The sequence below is a fragment of the Cyprinus carpio genome, chromosome A25 (assembly GCF_018340385.1).
Source record: "Cyprinus carpio isolate SPL01 chromosome A25, ASM1834038v1, whole genome shotgun sequence".
NCBI lineage: Eukaryota > Metazoa > Chordata > Actinopteri > Cypriniformes > Cyprinidae > Cyprinus > Cyprinus carpio.
This window is the reverse complement of record NC_056596.1, coordinates 18,454,302-18,476,518: the sequence shown is the minus strand read 5'-3', so window position 1 is coordinate 18,476,518 and position 22,217 is coordinate 18,454,302. Positions and strand designations below refer to the sequence as shown.

The 22,217-nt window shown below is 37.9% G+C and overlaps 1 protein-coding gene across 1 annotated transcript in view; it reads left to right on the top strand.

Moving 5' to 3' along the window:
- LOC109050973 (anoctamin-3-like) overlaps nucleotides 1–20,742 on the top strand; it is a 61,984-nt gene extending 41,242 nt beyond the window's left edge. Inside the window, exons 14-26 of the mRNA XM_042715796.1 lie at nucleotides 6,214–6,296; nucleotides 8,585–8,725; nucleotides 9,613–9,777; nucleotides 10,869–10,905; nucleotides 11,046–11,157; nucleotides 11,393–11,450; nucleotides 12,969–13,066; nucleotides 14,876–15,021; nucleotides 15,408–15,560; nucleotides 15,814–15,961; nucleotides 16,722–16,808; nucleotides 16,894–16,999; nucleotides 18,156–20,742. Coding sequence (XP_042571730.1) covers nucleotides 6,214–6,296; nucleotides 8,585–8,725; nucleotides 9,613–9,777; nucleotides 10,869–10,905; nucleotides 11,046–11,157; nucleotides 11,393–11,450; nucleotides 12,969–13,066; nucleotides 14,876–15,021; nucleotides 15,408–15,560; nucleotides 15,814–15,961; nucleotides 16,722–16,808; nucleotides 16,894–16,999; nucleotides 18,156–18,338 — 1,517 coding nt within the window. The 3' untranslated portion in view covers nucleotides 18,339–20,742. The remainder of the gene's footprint in view (nucleotides 1–6,213; nucleotides 6,297–8,584; nucleotides 8,726–9,612; nucleotides 9,778–10,868; nucleotides 10,906–11,045; nucleotides 11,158–11,392; nucleotides 11,451–12,968; nucleotides 13,067–14,875; nucleotides 15,022–15,407; nucleotides 15,561–15,813; nucleotides 15,962–16,721; nucleotides 16,809–16,893; nucleotides 17,000–18,155) is intronic.
- Nucleotides 20,743–22,217: the final 1,475 nt, after the last annotated feature.

Genomic DNA, 22,217 nt, shown 5'->3' with positions numbered 1-22,217 from the left:
ATAGTTCAGGCAAAAGCAAAAGCTTTACAACAACAACCACCCAACACATCGGAAATCCGCCAACAGCTTTCTAGAAGCTTAGAGTGGAATTAAATGTGTACAAATACAAGCTAACCTTAAATACCAATTAAATATATGTCCTCACTGCAGACTATTGGGAATGTCAACCTTCTTGATCTACAGAAGCAAATCCCGTTATCTTTCTATGGCTCTTTGGAATAATTGATTCTAATTGGTCACTCACTACAATGTTTATTTTTACATTCTGAAGTCTAAACTTTATATTATTAATTGTCTATGGGAACAAAACAGTGCTATTTTCATTTTTCTTGTATCACTCAACAGTCTTTCTTTTCATGCATATGCTAGAATACCTCACTGGCACTTTTAACTCAAATAATAATTTAACAGTAAGCATTAAACCTTTAATATATGGCTAGAAGCCTATGAGTTCCCAGTTAAACTAAAAAAAAAAAAAAAAAAACCTTCTCATTTTATGTATGTAAGACACTGCATTATTGTTTTGACACTATGGGAATGCTTCACGCAAGCCAGTGCCTGAAGCACATGTCTGCACCCGCCAATTCCTGACTAGCTGAGCGTGATGACGTAGTGGCATGGCATAGTACATCACTGAAACCATAAATAGGTGCCAAGCCAACATGTCGTCAGGCTCTAATTGTCTTGAGAAGATGCACAGGCATGGTCGGGGTTTGGCCACGTGACACAGTGTCTCATTCCCCTTTCACGGAACTGCGATACATACATAACATGAGATGTTCCCTTTCAAGTCGAACTCGACACCATGTCATTGTTTAGATGTTTTGGGAACTTCAATGCCAATGGCACCACATCACAGAGTAGTGCCTGCCCTACAAGGCTGTGAATAGCACAGACAGTTGTTGAGCACAGGCTAAACCCAAATCAAGCCTCAAGAGACCCTGGTGTTGAATCAGAGTCCAGACTATAAAATCTGAGGAATGTGTGTGGAGAGGGCCATCCTGCCGCAGAACATCTTGTAAGGATGCATCCCTGGCAAGAGCCCTGGAAGATGCAACACACAAAGCTGAAATTCTGACCTCAAAGACCTTTGGCACAGCAGGGGTCAAACCCATTGACAGGCAGTTCTGAAGGAACTCCAGCACTGAACCAATAGGGCAGCTGGCTGGTTTCAGGTGGCGCTGCTCGCACCATAATAAAAATAGTCTCCATTTCAGGGCATATGGCCACCTGGTGGACTCCAGAGCTCAGAATTGTCTCAAGATCCTTGGCTGGGAGACCAGAATCTAGGAGCTGGTACCCCTTAGGGGCCAGACCTAAGGTTTCCAAATCTCCAGCTTGGGGTGGTAGATCATCCCCTGCACTTGAGACAGAAGATCTAAACTGGAGGGTCAGCATCTTGAACCTGTACAGTATGTCCGAAGAATATGGTTCAGGACCCTCAGATCTAGTCAAGTCAAGTCACCTTTATTTATATAGGGCTTTTAACAATACAGATTGTGTCAAAGCAGCTGTACAGCATTAATTAGGAAAATGGTGTGTCAATAATGCAAAATGACAGTAGTAAACACTCATTTTTCAGCTAAAGGCCGTTCATCATTGCATTCAGTGATGTCATCATCCAGTTCAGTTAAGTTTAAATAGTATCTGTGCAATCAAGTCAATGATATTGCTGGAAATGAAGTGTCCCAACTAAGCACCCCAGAGGGGACAGCCGCAAGGAACCAAAACTCCATCGGTGACAGAATGGAGAAAAAACCTTGGGAGAAACCAGGCTCATTTTGGGGGTCAGTTTTTCTCTGGCCAGACAAAGCAGCAGTTCAATTCCAGGCTGTAGTCACATTGTGCAGAGGACTCAACTGGTTCCTGTGGTCTTGTCCCGGTGGCCGTCTGAGACAAAGTCTTTACAGGGAATCTGGTGCTCATCTAGTTGTCCTGGTCTCCGCTGTCTTTCAGGACTGTAAGAGGTCCTCTCTAGGTGCTGATCCACCATCTGGGCTGGACACGTACTGGATCCAGGTGACTGCAGTGACCATCTGATCTGGATACAGACTGGATCTGGTGGTTACAGAGACCTCAGAGTAATAGTCAAGTCAATTCAAGTCACTTTTACTGTCACATCACCACAGCACATATGCCTTGGTGAGTGAAATTCTTGGGACCGTGCTCCAGTAATTGCAGAAACTATTTACATATAGCCATACAGACTTCAACAGATGACAATGTGCAATATGCACATACATATAGTCACACATTGTACACAGTGTACTATTAGACATACTTAGCACCACACATTATACACTATACACAGTATGTACACATTCTACATTATGTAGACATATATATGCATACAAATATGCTAAAGTGCAACAGATTATACATGAACTCGATACACAAAATGTCATGGATGTGCATTGGATGGTATCCAGTGGTAGCAGGTAGATTATTGTATTAAATGTATTGTGTATCTATAGTTCAGTGTTGAACTGTTGAAGTTAAAGTGCAGTGTGTGGCATAGCATATTGTGGGAGTATGCTGTAGGGTGCTGTAGGGTGTATTAGTTCTGACTGTTCATTAGTCTGATAGCCTGAGGGAAAAAAGCTATCCCTCAGTTGGCCAGTGCGGGATCGGATGCTGTGGAGACGTCTTCCTGAGGGCAGCAGAGAGAGCAGTCTGTGGGACGGGTGGCTGGAGTCACTGATGATCCTCCAGGCTTTCCTTATACACCGCCTGGTGTAGATGTCGTGGAGGGAGGGAAGCTCACCTCCAACAATGTGGTGGGCAGTTCGCATGACCCTTTGCAGAGCTTTGTGGTTGCCAGCGGTGCTGTTTCCTAACCAGGCAGTGATGCAGCCCGTCAGGATGCTCTCCACAGTGCAGGTGTAGAATGTTCTGAGGACGCTGGGGTTCATTCACGCGTGTTGATGGTGATGTGTTGAGAATATTTTGGAGCTACTGTTCTGAAGTTGGCTTTGTTAAAGTCCCCCGTACCAATAAACGCCGCATCTGGGTACCCAGTTTCCTGCTCACTTATACTCCCATGCAGTTCCTTGAGTGCCTGGTATGTGTTGGCTTGAGGGGGGATGTAAACAGCTGTGATTATGACCACTGTAAATTACCTCGGTAGCCAGAATGATCGACACAGAAGCATGTGAAATTCCAGATCGGGGAGCAGAATGATTTAATAGAGTGTAGTTTCCTTTCATCACACCATGAGTTGTTGATAAAGAAACAAATGCCCCCACCTCTGCTTTTCCCTGGGAGCTCTTTCGTTCTGTCTGAGCAGTGCATGGAGAACCCCGTAAGCTCGATGGCTGAGTCTGGAACCGCTGCAGACATCCAGGTTTCTGTTAGGCAATAATACAGCAGTCCCTTGTTTCTCGTTGGTATAAGATACGTGCCCGCAGTTCACAGAGTTTGTTGTCCAGTGACAGTGGCGTTCAAGAACTCAAAGTTCGGATTGCGTTTTGCGGCATAGGAACCTATGTTTAAAAGCGTGTGTCTGTCGTCCTCATAAAGCACTGTAGATATTGTTACAGAAGGGTACAAAATGTTCACAGTTGCCAGGTAGAAATAATTATTTTAGAAGTTGTGTAAATAATGAAAATAATGCAGGCAATCCAGATGGTTCAAGGAGGAGCCTGTCCTCCAACAAAAAACGACCATATAGGTCGTTTGTGCAAGCACTTTATTACGACCTATATTTACGTTTTAAAGTTAAGCGGCCTCTAGCGGGCGTAAAAATAATGACAGTATCGCGTTGCGTCTGTCGTCATGAAATGACGTATAACGTCATTAACAATCAAAACACACGTTTATTTAAATGCAATGTGTGGACTTTTTACACCGATCTCACAGTAATTCGTACATATTTTACTAGGTGGCTTATTCGTTCGAAGGACCACACCTAACTCCACCCCCTAAACCTAACCCTCACAGAAATTATGATTTATTGAGCATATACATTTTACGTGCACGTCTGTTCTCTGGGATCGAACCCATGATAGCATGATTGCATATCAAGGTATAACGCAATAATCTACCAACCGAGCTACACGAAACGCAAATCACAGTGCAAATAAAAGAGTACAAAACATTAATATGAAAACGACCTTTTGCCGATAGGGGCGCAATTGTAGTATACGCTCTGATGGGTCGTATTTCAGGGATTTGGACAAACGACCTATACGAGCGTATTAGTTGGAGGACAGGTTGTCAAGGAGGGTGGTAATACCTGCATTAAGCTAACCGTTAGCATTTCTGTTAGCATTTTTTGGCTGCAAAGACCTTTGTTTATTAAACGATGTGGATGGAAAATACAGTATACCTCAGTTCATCTTTAAATACAAGATAATTGTGTATTTTTGAGGGATGGGTGGCAACTGAAAAGCTGAATTTAGTGCTTTCCTTTTAAGAGTCCACTACTTTGAAGAGTGTTGACAAAAGTCATATTAGTGTATTATAAGAGAGAACCAGGTGGATCTGCAAGTCTTAATCATGAGAGCTCAATTGTGAAGACAGCTTTCAGCAAGAAGACTGGGCTTTAAAAACCAAACATTATCTCTCTTCTTGGTCTCTCACTCTGTTTCTTCCCTTCCAGCTCTTTTGCTTTCAACAAAAGTGGGTCATACAGTCCTTTGGTAGAAACAAGGGACATATGGACTCAGAGAGCCCAGATGTTTTTTGTTGTTGCTGTTGTTTGTTTTAATAGTTCAATTTAACATGAAAACCTCAGAGAACTTGTCTTATTATTACTTTGATTTATTTAGTATTCCTTTTAAGTGCCTAAATCAGTTCCTGTGATACTGTGAAAAATTCATGCTTCTGAATAAGATAGCTGATTACAATCTGCAATCTAGATTGAATCTGAATGTCTACCAGTGAGATGAAACATTATAAAATGGATAGTTCTAATCTAAAACCCTGCTGATGAACACATATCTGTGATCATGTGTTCTATATTATTGCTATTATAACCAGTCTTGTGGGGTTATATTAGTGCAACTTCATGAAACCAGCAATGTGTGTGGACAAGGCAAACGTATTTGACAAACAGCAAAAAAGCAACACTTGTGGAGTGGAGAAATGAAAGAATCAAATGATAAAGCTAAAAAAGGCCAATGCTTTATATTTACAGCATGTTTCGACACATGCTTATTTTATCAGCGCTAAGTGATGCAAATGGAAAAAACTAATACAGACAAAGACGAGATTCAAACTTGCAATCAACTAATAAAAGAATTAAGATCATTGTATTCTGTTCAGGTCATATTTGACCCAGATGAAAAAAAGAAAAGAATTATTTTTAAATAACTTTTATTTTCCTCTCGACATTGCAAAAATAAGTACAAAAGCTGATTGTATAATATTTATTTATACTTGGAATGTTATTTTTTTTGTAATTTTTCCTGCACATGTCCAATATTACATTTAAAACCTTTGTATCTAAGATGAAATGTATTTTTTAATAAGTAAATAAATAAATAAAATATGATGTCAGTTTAAATTTGTACTTTTGTATTTTATTATGCACTTTTGTGCAATTAATACATCTGTATTGTATTTTTATGCATTTTAATTAAGATTGTAACTGAAGTTTGCCACAGTCCCGTTGTGGGCCCTGCCCCCCTGGTGGAGAACCCATTGCTTTAAATGTCATAAGAACCAAATATGAGAGTTGTATATATATTATAACAGGTTTTTCATATTGAGTTTTTGAACTTGACACAGACATTATCTTTTAGAGAGGCAAATACAAAATGGCTCTGGTCATGTGACTATTCACACAATCTAAAAAATCATCATCAAGATCTTTTATACCCTTCAAACTGTTGGTCACAAATGGGATTAAATGGGCTATAAATGTGTTGAAGTTCAACAAACTTCCTCAGCAGTTGTTATAGACAGTAACTGACCTAAAACAACAACAACAACAAAAACCCTCACCATAGAAGAAGATTATGCAAATGCCCACAACACTGTTCTTTTCAGCAAAGAGATTTGCATTCTTAACAATGCCTGAAATTGAGTTTGCATAGTTAAAGTGCTTGTTTTCCTGTATGTACTGTACATATGTATGTTTGGGCCCAAGATGACCTTCCTTACTCACCTTACTTAGGTGAGCCTAGTAACTTTAAATAGAACCATACTGTATCTCAAAGCTCTTGTTCATATTGTGTTCACATCTTAACATTTCCTCCTGTGCTGTCACAGCCACAGTATTCCTTGAGTTCTGGAAGAGGAGAAGGGCGGAGCTAACCTATGACTGGGATTTGATTGACTGGGAGGAAGAGGAGGTGAGCCTGCTTTCCTGTTTGTTGCTTAAGTTCCATTAAAAAATATCATAATTTTTTGAAACCTGTTAAAATGACCATTAAGTTCATGAATAACTGTAACTGGTGTGTGGCCAATCTATGTGCTGTCTGTTGTATTTCCTATAGTGTAAACCCTGTGTCATGGTGTGTTCTGTGAGTGTGCCTCTTACCGTATCATGTTGTGTTGTGCATGCCTTGCTCCTAATGTGAATATGACTCAAGGGTGTTCACACTGACAGCGATTAGCTTTGACAAAGCGTCTGTTGTTGCATGCCTTTCTTGAGTTGAGAAAAAGTTTACGTTTTATGCGTGTCCGTCTCCTGTAGAGATTTTAGTAAAATGTCAGCAAGACATAAGAGACGTTAATTTTGGTGCAACCCAGGCTCATTGGAAAAACTGTACATTTTTGCTGTTTTGCAAAAAAATTCTACATATAGGCATGTATTTCCAATGAGCCGATATTTTCTCTGTGCGCATTTATTTATTTTTCTTTGCCTACATGTGGTGAATCTGCATTCTAAGTGCGTTGAGTTAATAATTGTTCATTTTATTCGTATGATGTATTATTTGTTGTCAAAACAGAATCTCATTTGTAATCATATTTTCTAGCTAAGGCCAGTTGCACAGGACACCGATAACATTTCGGCATCCAGTTGTAGTAATGTACACTCATTCACATTCACTTGATAACTTCCCGTGATGAAATCTCAGTGTGAACAGCTCTTGTGAACCGCATATCATCAGCATGTGCAGAGTGATGGTGAATTGATGTTCTGTGCATATTTTGTGTGAAATGCGTTTGAGGGAACACCTCAAATTAACCCAGAGATCAAAGCGATCAGATGTGGTTCATACTTGCTATACGTCTGGAGTTTGCATTTGTTGCCCTGTAGATTTCTGCTGTTGCTAGTTTCTGTATAACAGTGGTTCTCAAACTGTGGTTCATGACCCAGCAGTGTTACACAAACCTCTTTTCCTCTAAGTTAAACATCCAAAATAAATTTTCCAAGACAAAAACATTTAAACAGGTTTTTGGTTAAATATCTGAAATAAAACTGAGCTGAAGTCAGTGGTTTTACTGAATGGGATTTTGGTTAATGCCTGAAATAAGGTTTGTGTTTTTTGTTGAGGGAACCAGGGTGATGCTAACTTCCAGGTTGCCCTACAAAAACACATCATCATTCTTAGTGCTTAGTGTAGACGTTAACAGTACAGTTGTTAGAAAAACCTTATCTAAAGTTTTAATTGGTCATTTGTTCCTGGTTACAGACCAGCAAGATTTTAGGGCCAGTGTGGAACCAGATATTATTTATTTATTTATTTATTTATTTATTTATTATTTTTTCGTGTGGTGGACATGGAATGGAATGGAAACTAGCACCAGAACAACTGCTGCTGAATAAGAGACAGCATATTTAATTAAATAGATTTTTTATTTCTTTCCCCAAATATTTTATTTCTAATTTCTAATCAAGTCACCCAAAAATGAAAGTTCATTTAAATACTTATTGTGATGGTTAACTACTTGATGGTTAAATGGAAGAGCTTCAAGAACAAACAAGTAAAAGGCTTTTTTTTTTTTTTTGGTCTGTTCCTTACATAAACCTATCAAATGACTTCAGAAGGCTTGGAATGTAGCACACTACTTGCATGAACTGTTTATGTTACATTTATAGTGTTTTTTATTTTTTATTTTAGAGCTTAGCAGTGCCAGATCACTATATGCTCTCATTGTATGGAAAAGCGGAGCATGAACAGTCTTGAAAATATCTTCTTTTGTGCTCTATGAAAGAAAAGATGTTATTCGGGTTTGGAAAGACAATAGGCAGAGTAAATCGTGACAGAATTTAACTTTTTAAGTGAACTAGTCTTATTATATTTTTGTGTTTCTAATATGTAGCTTACGTTCTTACACTGACAGTGCGGGACAGTATGGTGGTGATTAGGTGATACTTGGAAGGTGTGACTTGATCAGACGTGATAACTGGCCTGAAAAGTTTGAGAACTGCTGCTGTATACAATCTCTTCTATATTTTATTGTCATATGTGGAATGTATTAATAAATATATCTCATGCTGAGGCATTGAAGTTTCTCATGTTAACTCATTCAGCACATGTTAACAGCCTCTGGACTGACATCATCATGTCCAGCCAAAACAGATGATGATGTTGAATATCTGTGTGTGATGAGAATCATTCATGAGATCTGGAAAAAGATCTTCAACCAATTGTTTCATGAGTGATATGATGTTTTTTTTTTTTTTTTAAAGGAGGAACTACGACCCCAGTTTGAAGCCAAATACTCCCGGAAAGAGAGAGTAAACCCCATCTCAGGGAAACCAGAGCCCTTCCAGCCCTTCACAGACAAACTCAGCCGACTCATGGTGTCTGTTTCAGGAATCTTTTTCATGGTAGGATTCTGTGTTCAAAATACCCCTAAAGCTACAACAAGCAGATCAGAATTATCACCACCCGTCATGAAAATTGGGACAAGAATTATATGGAATTCAACTCTGGTTTAATTTCCAGTTAGATTTATTTTTGTTTCTTGACATTTTCACAAACACTGGTTTATTTTCAGAAGTCCTTGTAGAAATATCTAATTAACATTAGTGTTAGAGTAAAGCTTAGTTTTTGTTTAGTTGCTTGTTATTGTTCATAATTTAGTGTTATTACTGTAGTTAATACAAGGGTACTGTAAAACTAAGCATTACCCAATTATTTTAGTAATTTTGCGGATGAAGGAACGGAAAATATTTAGAAAACAGTACTTACTGAATGTAATGCTCTCAGTAGCCTGTTTTGAAATAACTAATATTACGTGATACTCATTTGTGTAATTACACTGTAATTACAAAAAAGCCAACTCATGCACACCACATCTGTGTACATACCATAAAAAGGTAAGATTGTAGATTGTTGTGAAAAAAAAAAAAAAAATATTCTTACATGGTATGATTCAAAATGGTATGATTAATACATTGTTTTATCCACACAATCCACACATTTAATTCATCCGTGAAAGTCATCCATCAGTTCCAGTATTCCATTATTTTCAGAATAATTTAAATTAAAATCAACTTTTTTTTTTTAAATTAGATTTTTAGTTGATTAAAATTAGCTCACAGAGCTGCACTACCATAAATAACTGTCTCCCTCTGGTGGCCCTGAATTAAAAGGCAATGCATATCAAAAATATATCTAACTTTGTAAAGGGAAACTTCTGCAAGATTCCAGTATATATATCCATCCATTTCAAATATTCCACCCTGTTCACCTCTCGTCATCTTTCTTCCAGATCTCTCTGGTCCTGACAGCCGTGTTTGCCGTGGTGATGTTCCGGCTCATTGCCATGGAGAAGTTTGCTTCCTTTCAGTGGGAGTTTGTGAAGAAGAACTGGCAATTCGCCACCTCAGGCACTGGAGTCTGCATCAACTTCATGATCATCATGTCTCTGAATGTGGTAATAATAATACAGATTTTAAATAAAATTCATTCCTATTTTTTTTTCAGCATAGTTATATGTTGTTAACCTAAATGGTTCCATGGCTATGCAAAAAGTCATGTGACATTTGCATTTATTTAATTATTTTTACATTTCTCATTTCATAGCATCTCAGATGTTATTCTGAAATGCCAGAGCCCCAAAATGAAATCATCAAACCGATTTACTACTATTGCATACAGATGCTCCCAGACATAAAATGTAAGGCGGTTGCTAGCAAATATAAATTTTATTACAGTGTTTTGTTTGCATCCTTAAAACAGCAAGTCATTTATTCAGCTCGATAAAAGAGTTACTTCCCAAGCAATTACAACTTAATTTCCATTTCTATGTGGCACCAGTGTGACGATTTTATTGGAAATGCTACTTTCTCTAATAAGATTGCAACTTAATTGGAAATATAGCGACTTAAATTAACTTTTAAAAGTTTGGGGTTGGTCTTTTTTATTTTTATTTTTTGAAAGAAGATGCTCACCAAGTCTGCTCAGAATACAATTGAACAGTTTTCTATTGTAATATATTGTATTTTCTGTGATCACAGCTAAATTTTCAGCATCATTACTCAGTGTCACAAGATTCTTCAGAAATCATTCTAATATGCTGATTTGCTGCTCAAGAAACATTTCTGATTATTATCAATATTGAAAACAGTTGTGCTGATGAATATTTTTATGGAAACTGTGATACATTTTTTTTAGAATGCTTTGATAAACAAAGTTCAAAAGGGCAGCTTGTTTTAAAATATAAATAATTTGTTACATTGTATATTTATTTACATTACACATTGTAAAATATATACTATACATTTGCATTATGCATGCATACTAATTGAATAAAATTATTAATTTCTTAAAAAATAAATAAATAAATGTACTGATCCCAAATTTTTTGGGCGGTAGTGTGTGTTATACTAAGATCCTGTTTATTAGTATAAACCATGCATTCAATTAATTATTAATGGCATAGTCTGTAAATCTTTTGCAAAATGTTTTTCATTTTATATTTTCAGCCTAGTCTGTAATAGTTCTGAGTTTTCTTTTACCCACCAGGTCTATGAGAAAGTGGCCTACCTACTTACAAACCTGGGTAAGTATTGATTCAGTCAAGGTCACTTTTGATTGAGAATGAAATTCTTGCAGTCTTCACGCTGTGAGAAACGTTCCTCATGCCTCTACCATGCAGTGCTTTGCTCCCTAATGATTTTAACATGTTCACATGTGATCTAGAGCACCCACGGACAGAGTCAGAATGGGAAAACAGCTTTGCCCTCAAGATGTTCCTCTTCCAGTTCGTCAATCTCAACAGCTCGACCTTCTACATAGCTTTCTTTTTAGGAAGGTAAGCAACTCTTGACCTACTGTAGCTGATGAATTAATCAGTGCTTGGTTTGCTGTTGCTGCTTTCATTTGCCCAGATTATACCACTTGAGATCTGTTTGCCATCAACTCATACAGGAACTCTGTGGCGCTTACACAAACGCCTCCCTCACAATAGCCTAGCTAATTAAATTTCAAAGCTAATTTGACGTGTGTTGTTGTGATGTGTGTGTATTGTGGTTGTGTGTATTCCGCAGGTTTGCTGGCAGGCCGGGTGACTATAATAAGCTGTTTAACCGGTGGAGGATGGAGGAGGTGGGTGAGATGAGGCCGTAATGAGTCCTCTCACACTTTTATTATTGCCCTTCGGCACGATCAAATATCTGCCTCAGTTACGCAACTGCCATGAGATTTCAATAAAAATTGTCATTATTCTGTACAGACACTCTCATAATTGCCTCATCATTGCAACTGTGGTTGCTCATAACATTAGTGTACTGTTTTAGATCATGTAATATAATCAAAACCACCCTTGTGAAAAAAGAAGTGTATTGAATTTTAAAACTTGGAAATCTTAACTTAAGAACTGTACTTGGAGACAGTATCCTTTTAATGGCACTTACAGAGAGAGTACACTTTCATGACTTACTTTAACAGTTTTAAAAAGTCCACTTGTCAAATTAAAAGTTTTACTTTAAAGTACAGTTTAATTAACTGTTTAATTTTTTTTTTTGTGCTTATAAAAGTATTTTTTTTTTATGTGTTGACTAACATACTAAAGCATGTGCAAAATATTTGATTACAATTTGAACTGATTTGTATTCAATATTAGCTACATTTAAAAGTTAATGCCATATTTTGTTTAAAAGCGCATGACGCAAGTGCACTTAGGGCGTGTCCGAATCCATTTAACGACGGGAAAGGGATGTAGATGTACCTATTCTTTTAATGAGTCATGGGTGTGTTTTGGGCGTAAGATGCAATAAACCAATCAGAGCCTCATCTTCCATTCTTTTTAAAGGCCAGCTGCGCTCGCACCATGGCGGATTCGCTATTTACATGCCAGAATTTGCAAGAGCAAAGACTGAACGCTTCTCTAGAACAGAAAGGTTCTGCTCGTGTGCGAACAGACAATCTATGATTATAATCCATTCATTTTTAATATTTGGCATGTTTGTGCACTGCTGCGCATCCATGTGTGTGTAATAAGCAAAGTGTGCGTGCGTTGTTCAACGCCAATAGGTGCATATTACTAACACGCTCTTTAATTAACACAAAAATAATAATATTGCGCCATTGACTTTAGACCAGGTTTTAGCTGGTCAAAGGTGCAGTCTATTTTCAGTTGCCTCAAAATAGCAACGTGCCAGCAATGCGCCTGAACACACCTCGTTTTCAGACCAATTGCTATTTAAACAATGTGGTGCAGGATGTGAAAATGATAGCTGCATCGGGCTGAAACTAGCAAAAAACACTTGTGTCGTGCCTGGCGCCGCATTGCATCGGGTGTATGATAGGGCCCTATATTTGAAATTTACTAAATTGCAACTTCACCATTATATAGAGGTGCATTTAAACCTATTTTAGAGTCTCCAAAAAAAAAAAATCTCTAAAATTATATTAAATGCATTTAATTTACATTTAGACTATACAAAACTGCATAATACATTTTTTTATTGAATTGCAGTTAACATGCAATGTAAACCATTACATTCAGTTTGCACATTCTTTTAATAATAAGTATTTACTCTTTTTAAAGTGTGCTAAAGTTTACTTCTATTTCACAAGGCCAACCAAAATATTTATGCTTTTTCCTCTCTCTCTCTCTCTTAGTGTCATCCCAGTGGTTGTCTGATTGACTTGTGCCTACAGATGGGAGTGATTATGGTGTTGAAACAGATCTGGAATAACTTCATGGAGCTGGGCTACCCGTGAGTATCAGCAGACACACAGAGAGGCAGACCTGGGGAGGCCATGAAACATGATGACCAGGCCCTCCTACAGTATCTTTAAACATCCAGACAAGATTTCTAAATGATTGTGATAACTGGGAAAATCTTTTCACTGTTCTTGGGTCATAAGTTTGAAGCTCTCTAACATCTCATCCACAGTGGCTCATTCTGTAGATTCTAAAAACACCTAACTTGGTGATTACCAAAATCATTGTTTATGTTTCTGCAATGGTTAATCCTCCAGTATGTGTAAGCTCTTTAGCTACAGTAGTGTTTCTAATGCAAATTCAACAGCAACGTGACAAAGCAGTGAGCATCTATTTCACACTGTGTGCATGGCATTTTTTCTGGTTGCTGAGATTTGAAAAATTTTCAACTTTGGGTAAAACACAGGACTCATCAATGTCACTGTTAACCCCGTTGCCCAATCACAGTGGAGGAGGGGCAGGACAAATACCACCAACCATCACATTCCACTACTGCTGGTCTCCGAGTATCCATGTCTGTATCACATGACATCTCTGGGCTACAACAATGTTAATGTGAAAAATATCTGGGCATTCTCATCTAGCTAACCAAGACTTTCACAAGCCGTCCTGAGCTGTAATGTCAAAGATGACAAGCAGACAAGAAAAAACAATTAATTTTAAGAGCCCTTCAAAAAATTGGAACTGGTATAATGTGTACAATAATGACTGTTCTCTCCCACAAATTAAATAAACACCAGCAAATTAAAACAAATTGCAACTGCAAATTGGAATCTGGTGTGAAGTATGCATTACATAATTCATGAATGGTCTGTTGGAGGCTGAGACTATAAAACACCTTGCTAACCATCTAAATGTTTTATTGCTGATTTAACCAATGGAATTCTATTCAGCCTCATGCTTATCATGTTCTAATCACACGAGTATCGTATAGTGTGTATATTCACAATACAGCTGGCATATTTCACATAGATTTTGGAAGATACTTATTGTTTCAAACTACTCGTAATTGGAGTCTTACTTGGCCAATCAACTCTTGATCCACCCTTTTTCCTCTAGGATGGGGTAAATTGCATTTGGTTTGATTGTATTGGTTCTTTCTTAACACCTTAACCTAAACAGCAGTCATACAGATTTCTTCTCTTTGTCATGCCTTTATCTTTCTTTGTAGTACATTTTTATGTTGTTAAATATATACATTATTCCATAAGATCTGACTTTGTTATTGAGTGTATGAACACAGAGGTCTGTGTTGCTCAATTATTAGCCATTTGCTATGTTTGCTGCACTGGACATACAGAGAGAGAGTTTGTCCTCAGTTCCAGTCCACAGCATTCACGGCTGGCTGATTTAGTGTGATATGAAATGATGATAACAGAAATGTATGATAACAGAGTGTACTTAACAGACCGTCAGCAAACCATAATGAGGGACATTAGTTTAGATTATCATTACTTTTCTCTCTTCCACTGTTACAGTTGTAATCACAGGATGGTATTTTCAGATATAATTACAATGTACAGTATGTACACAATAAGTGCATTGTATCAAATGATTCATTTAAATGTAGGTACACAGTAGTTAAGGACACCTAATATAAAGTGGGTCCAAAAGTGTTACTTTAAAGTACATTTTAAATCATTGCTTTTTAATAATCTTTTGTTGTGCTTTAAAGGAATAATGTTGACTAACATAGTAAAGCACATGTATTGCGCTGTTGCTTGATTATTTAGATACGGACATAACCATCACTCTTTTACCATCACTCAAATCTTTTATTTTTCTTCTGTTCTTCTATCAGGCTGCTGCAGAACTGGTGGTCCCGGCGTAAGATGAAACGAGCAGGAGAGCAGAATAACAGTAAAGACCAGCTGCCGCAGTGGGATAGAGACTGGAACCTGCAGCCCATGAACGCACACGGTCTGGTGGACGAGTACCTGGAGATGGGTGAGTTCTGCTCGACAACACTTATTGTGAGATCTGGTGAAGTGTGTCATTTTCTGTCATGGTGAAGAAGCAGCAAATTACATAGTTTAAGTTAGACAACAGCTACCTTAGAAATAACACATCTGATTAAATGCAACTGAAGGTTGCTGATAACTGCTTTGTTACCACCACAGTAACACAAAAACACGTTACAGTAAGTATGTTCAGCAGGGCAGCATGCTTGCAATGCATTGGGCAAGCATTTGTGCCAATGCTTCTGCCCTAAATAAGCAATTGTTAGACTGACTTCCCCCCAAAATGCTTGATTATACTGAGAATATTCTAGTTTGTCACATCATTTGCTTGTAATCTAGATGGCCTGCAAGTTTCATATCCTTTCTTTACAGTTCTGCAGTTTGGTTTCACTACAATCTTTGTGGCGGCGTTTCCTCTGGCTCCTCTGCTTGCTTTGCTCAACAACATCATCGAGATCCGATTAGATGCCTACAAGTTTGTCACACAGTGGAGAAGACCGATGCCTGCCCGCGCTACTGACATTGGTTGGTCCTTTTCCCCTCAGTTAGCCTGGTGTTAGTTTATTCCTATCTAAATGCAAGAAACACAAGTCATTTGTTGTAATTACATTTAGCTTGTTGTGAAAAAAGAATGTTAGCATGAATATTCACAATATACAATATATGTCAGTGCTTAATGTTCTTTAATGTAGCAGATTATTTTATAGATTTATGTACAATCTGTTTTGGTGAATTTCAGTATATTTTGGTTTGATAGATTTTTTTTTTTTATCATTAGGAATCTGGCATGGTATCCTGGAGGGAATTGGAGTCGTAGCTGTCATAACAAATGCCTTCGTCATTGCCATCACTTCAGATTACATCCCTCGCTTTGTCTATGCTTTTAAATATGGGCCCTGTGTGGACAAGGGTTACCGGCACGAGAAGTAAGAAAGCAGCAATTACAAGCAGCAATTACTAGGTCGAACACACCAGTGGTGTGTGCACTGTAAATCTGAGAAGATTTATTTGGTTAGCCGCTCTGGTGGTGATGGGTGGTTGCCAAGATTCAGCTTCACCATCATCCATGTCAGTGCATTTCTGGGAAATTATTTTGAAAATCAGAAATTCAGTTATTCAGCTTTATGAGCTTGTGGGGGCCTAAGTGAGATAAGACCAAAAAAAAAAAAAAAAAAAAAAAAAAAAAAAAAAAATTTTTAACAATACTTTTTTTGTAAGCTTTTTGTTGTTGTTGTTGTTGTTGTTGTCTTCAAACAGAAATGTAAATGTGAGTTCAAATACCAACCTGTATTATTATTTTCAGTTAATTGCAACTAAATAATAATAATAATAATAATAATTTATTTTATATAGTGCCTTTAAGCAAATTCAAGCTTTCTTTACAATATCATCATCAATAACAGATAAACATGACAACAAAAGAGAGAAAAAAACTTTCCATTATCATTGTAAGGAAAAGAGAGGCTTTGTATTTTAATGTTGAATTATTTTATCATGTTGATTATTTCCACAATAAAAAGAAGTTAAACTACAATGACTAAAAATATTATCTGCAAATTGTGCTGTATTGTACTGTATTTAGACATACAAATTCATGTAACTTACAAAAGATAATTGGTTGCATTCAAAATCCCAAATTCAGTTTTACAAATGCTGTGTATTTGCGTTTTGTGTGTCTTTACACAGATGTCTAAGAGGATACTTGAACAACAGCTTGTCTGTTTTTGATATGGGTGAATTAAAAAATGGGAGTTATCATACTCGATACTGCAGGTACTGCAACATTTATATTGTTATAAGTTATTCAGTTGTTTTTTGTTTTTCTCTCAAGGTAAATTTGTCTTATATCCCTCTACAGGTATCGGGATTACAGAGCGCCTCCATGGAGTCCTGAACCCTATGAGTTCACCCTGCAGTTCTGGCATGTTTTGGCTGCCAGATTAGCATTTATCATAGTCTTTGAGGTCAGTGCTTTACGTTTTTATAATCTTATTTTAGTAAAAACCATTAACAATCTCAGCCAACATTTCATGGGAGCCAATGTATACACATAATGGGCTTTAGCTCTAAATGGGTTTCATGTCAGACCTTTTTCGAGTTAGGCCTTACTGGGGCTAATTCAGAAAAGACTGACAAGGAACCTATGGAAATCCCCATTAAGAGCTTATTCTGGGGCTAATTCAGACAGGGCCAACATGGAATTCATGGACAAACTTAGTTAAGGCATAAAGTGGGGCTTATTCAGACAGGACTGACAAGGAACCTATGGACAAACCCATGCTGAGCCCATACCTTAAGCTCATATCATGCATACATTGGCCTCAACTTGAAATGTTGACTTGGGGAAGCTACGTTGAAACTTTAGCTTTAAAGCTACAAGCTATTCATAGTTGTTAAAGTAAAGTTAAACTGCCCTTTGATAAAGGTTACAAGGTTCTAGTGCAGGGGTGTCCAAACTCGGTCCTGGAGCGCCACTGTCCTGCAGAGTTTAGCTCCAACCCTAATTAAACTGTCACATCCGGTGTAGACACAGTGTTAAAGTCATTGTTAATGTGCCTGACTTCCATCACTGGTTCAAATCCTGCTTGGAGCGACCTGGGAAGAACAGGTTACAGTGGTGCCATGACCCGGATATGAGTGAGATTAAGGGCGGTAAGTGTAACGGAGGCCAGCTGGTATGTGATAATTGTGCAGGTAATAAACTGTCCTGGCCTCAAGAAGTGCACTAGCCACTGATACAAGAGGCTGGGTTTTTTAGGGTACTTGTTAACACGCCTGACTACCATGCCGGCTATCATCTGTACAAGCCCTGCTTGCAGTGGGCTGAGAGGAACAGGCTACACTAGTGCACTAGCTTAATCACAGGAGCCAGACTTTTGAATCTTGGCAAAAAGACTTATTCTGGCCAAGAACCACCAGAATATGTTTATGTTGGAAAAATAGTTAAATGAGTAGTATGTCCAAATAGGTAGTATTCTTAAAACAGTATGCAAAAAATATCCAAATGACCTAGTACTACTGAGGGCTAATTTTGCTACTTCTCAATATTGCAATGCAATCTAAGATTATTTGATGTTTCTGATTTTCCCATTGTTTGATTGTCTGTTATATTCTCCATAGCACCTGGTGTTTGGCATTAAGACCTTCATAGCCCACATGATTCCAGACATGCCCAAAGACCTGTGTGATCGCATGCGCAGGGAGAAATACCTGATGCAGGAGATGATGTATGAGGCGGAACTGGAGCACTTGCAGAAAGAGCGGAAAAAGAATGGCAAACGTTATCACCATGAGTGGCCTTAGCCATGCCTGTCCATAATCACACACACAAAATAATGCCCACTGGAGAACTGCACGCACTACCCACAAAAGCACATGAAGACTTGAGAATGGCAAACAAGCATCTTTGCAACATGCACAACTGCAGAACATATGTGAACACAGACATTTATGTACAACTGTTCTGCTACCTTGGACGGCTAGCTTTACTGACTCCATGCATCCATGGGCTGCCCACTTTTCATTGCTGTGACAAACCAGGGAGCAGATTCAGTGTTTGAGGTCAAAACCTGATCTCCGGTTGGCCCTTTGGAGCCAGGAGTTGGCAGCTGTACTCTGCACCAAAGAGGTTCTTCTCAGTCACTACCTGAGACCTCTGATTATCCTGTACTTTCATCCCACTGAGTGCGTTTAAACACTAGAGCAGTAGTTCTCAAACTGTAGTGATTGGGTACTTAAACTGTTGGCTCATTTAGTTTCATTAGCTAAAAGTAGCTTTGAAAGTAGTCTGGCAAAGTTATGGATTGGGATTAAGAAGTTTGAGAACCACTGCACTAGGGAAAGCTCTGATGTGGCGTTTTGTCTATAGAAATGTTTCTTGAGCGTATGGGATGAATAGGATTAGTTTGAAATCAAGTGCAAATAAAATTGGAATTCTGAAAGTGCAACTGGACCCGCCTGCCGTTTTAATAGTCAACAAACATCTGTGCCAGAGTACATTGCAGCACATGAGGAGGTTTCACTTCCGCAAATCATCGCTTTGCCCATGTGAAGCATCATCAACATTGAGATCAATGGATTACAGTGTTTTCTGACACACAGTAAACTCCAGTGTGTGGGTGGGAATTATCATTCACAACATTCACTGAACACAAATCCTTCCCAGCATGGCCTGCAGTGGTGCTGCACTTTCACCTGTGTTCTGTCGCACTTCTGAATGGAGCACTTGTGTGTTTGGATTGTTTACTATGCAGACGAAGGGCTTTTGGAGTTCCTGTTTTCTGCTTGCCTACTTGTCTGCGTCTCTGTGCGTGGCAGCTATCATCCCGCTGTGAAGCAGTTCTCTACCTGGTGACCAGGCAAGGTGACGACGTTTACTTACGAACATATTTACCGATACGCCCTCTCTCTTTGCTTGCCAGCATCTCACATTGTGATTCTTGTTACAAAAGAGGTTTCTGGTAAAGGTTACCAAATAAAAATCAGTTTGTTTATGCAAATGAACAGTTTTTATGTACTGCATCGCCTTGAAAAGATATGCAGATCTGTCTTTCAGTATGATAACTCATTTTGTCAAGGCAAAATAAATAAAACAATTAGCCAAAATTGGCAAAGTGGTGATATAAATAACATGCATGTTTTTTTTTGATTGCATGTTGTTTCTTTGTTTTTCATTATTTTAAAATAAGACTATGTCCTTTGTCCATATGCCTGGTTTTTGTAGCGTGTGTGAACTTAATTGATGTGTGTGTCACTGCATTTTTTGCTCAGCAGTCATGCATTTTATGTGCTTATGGTCCCATCAGTCCCATCAATCTTTTGAACAAAATACTAGCATCTCTGCAGTATATAGTATGTATGCTGTGAATTTTATGTATGCATAGAACACCTGGATGGCCTACTACATTTGCAGAAATGTTCAACATACCACCAGAGTGAGCTGTGTGGAATGCAGTATCCCACAATGCAATGCTTTGGACTTAACATACAGTACCATAGAGTGCCGCAGTGATCACATATTTTTGTAGGCCAAACTGGAAGTTAGCATTACCCTGGTTCCCTCAAAAAAATCTAATTGGATTTTGGATTATCGCAGAGAATAAGATGTGTGTCCTACCTGTGACCTACAAAAGGTTTTGTTCATCATGATAAATTTTGAAGCTTAAATACAATCACAAGAGGTGTAAAGCTAAACATTGTCTATAAACGAACTACTGTCCTTCTCGATTCATTATTTGATTGGAATACCAAAAAAAATTACAAATGTGGATTTACCTTTTTTTTTTTTTTTTTTATTAAGATATAACTCGATGCCACTATCTGAATGTAGCAACAATGTAGCATACTACTGTTTGAAGCATTTATTGTTGCATAATGGATGCTGTTTTGCAGTATAGTATGCAGTATGCATAAACTGTGCAGTAAGTTAGTATTCAACTCCAAACATAGTCAACTACTGTAAAATATCAAACAACACAGCCCATTAATCTATCCACCATTATACATACAGCTAGAGCTTAAACAGAAGTGATGATAAAATAAACATTGGGGCAATGGACATGGGAGACAAATTCTCTTGTTTTTACATTAAGCTTTTTGATTTTATTTCTTTGTAAAAATGTAAAACGCTGTATTTTCTCTATATTTCATTTTCTTTGGCCGTGTATGTGCATGTTTAAATATATGTTTTGTATTTGTGCGTTTATGCATGTGTGTGTGTGTCTAACGATGGAGCGAACTATTTTTATTTTTGCTTCCGATTGACAGAAAGAGAGAGAGAGAGAGAGAGAGAGAGAGAGAGAGAGAGAGAGAGAGAGAGAATTTTGTAAAGCTGATGAAGTGGGTACTCCCAGCATGCATCTCATTCTTACACAGTTTTTCAAAAGGCAATGACTATGTTCGAAATAGCATACTACCCTACTACTTATACAATTTTTTTTTCCAGTATGTACTATTTACTGTGCAAAGTAAATGAATTTTGTGTGTGGAGGGAATATTAAGACTAGATTCTGTGTCCCACAATTCAACGTGTTCAACCTGACCTTTCATTTCAGTGTGACAAATGCACTGAAAGTAATATCAACTGTGATTTTCTTGACTTATTCTCATATCAGACTGAGAAAAAGCTACATTAAATGCGCAATGCAAACGTGTTTGTTTCAGAGAGATAACTGGATACCACTTATTTCAATTCAATTAAACATGCAATGTAATGTGTCATTGCATAATATGTTTTCTTTCACATACTTTAAAATAGTAGGCACATTACAGTGTGTACTGTGCAGTATGCAAGAAGTATTCAAGAAGTATACTAGTATTCCATTTCGAACACAGTCACTGCATCTGTCCTCCTCAGGCCCTTTGAGTGTTTGCAGATGAGATATTTGTATCATATGTTCTTAGCTTGAATCAAGTATTGCTTTTTTAAGGATATATTTTTGCACTTTCCGTTTGCATGGGTACAGACCCCATATGGGTTCAGAAAAACTCAGAAAAGAAGCTTAGATTGTGTTCTCGTTTCATAGATACTACACTAATTTACTATTGAATTAAAGGGTTAGTTCACCCAAAAATGAAAATTAGGCCATAAATTGCTCACCCTCAAGTCATCCTAGGTGTATATGACTTTCTTCTTTCAGACAAATCCAGTCAGTTATATTAAAAATTGTCTTTGATCTTTCAAGCTGTTTAATGCCACTCAGTAGGTGTTGCAGTGCATAAGTCCAAAAGAAGTGAAATAAAAAGTGCCCATCCACAATAAAAAGTGTCTCACACAGCTCCAGGAGCTGAACAAAGGCCTCCCTATAGGAAATCGATGCATTTATGTAAGAAAAATATCTATATTCAAAAGGTAATAATCACTTTAATGTAGCTTGCGCTCACTGTTGTACACAGAAGCAGTTCCGGGCGGATGACATATGAAGGTCGGCTTTGCGCATACACCGCTTAGAAGTGATGAACGCGGAAGCGCAGGAGAGAGATCAAAACAAAACAACGGTCACTAATTAGAAGTAAAAAAACGAGGATTTGTAAAGAAGAATGTCGGAGGAGACTGGTTCTCCTTTGCTAAAGTAAGGAAACTTTGCTTCCTTTGCTCCTGTTAACAAACGTTGGTTTTCACGAGACTCACTGGCGCATGCACAGTGCTGACCTCATACGACATCCTCCCGGAACTGCTTCTGT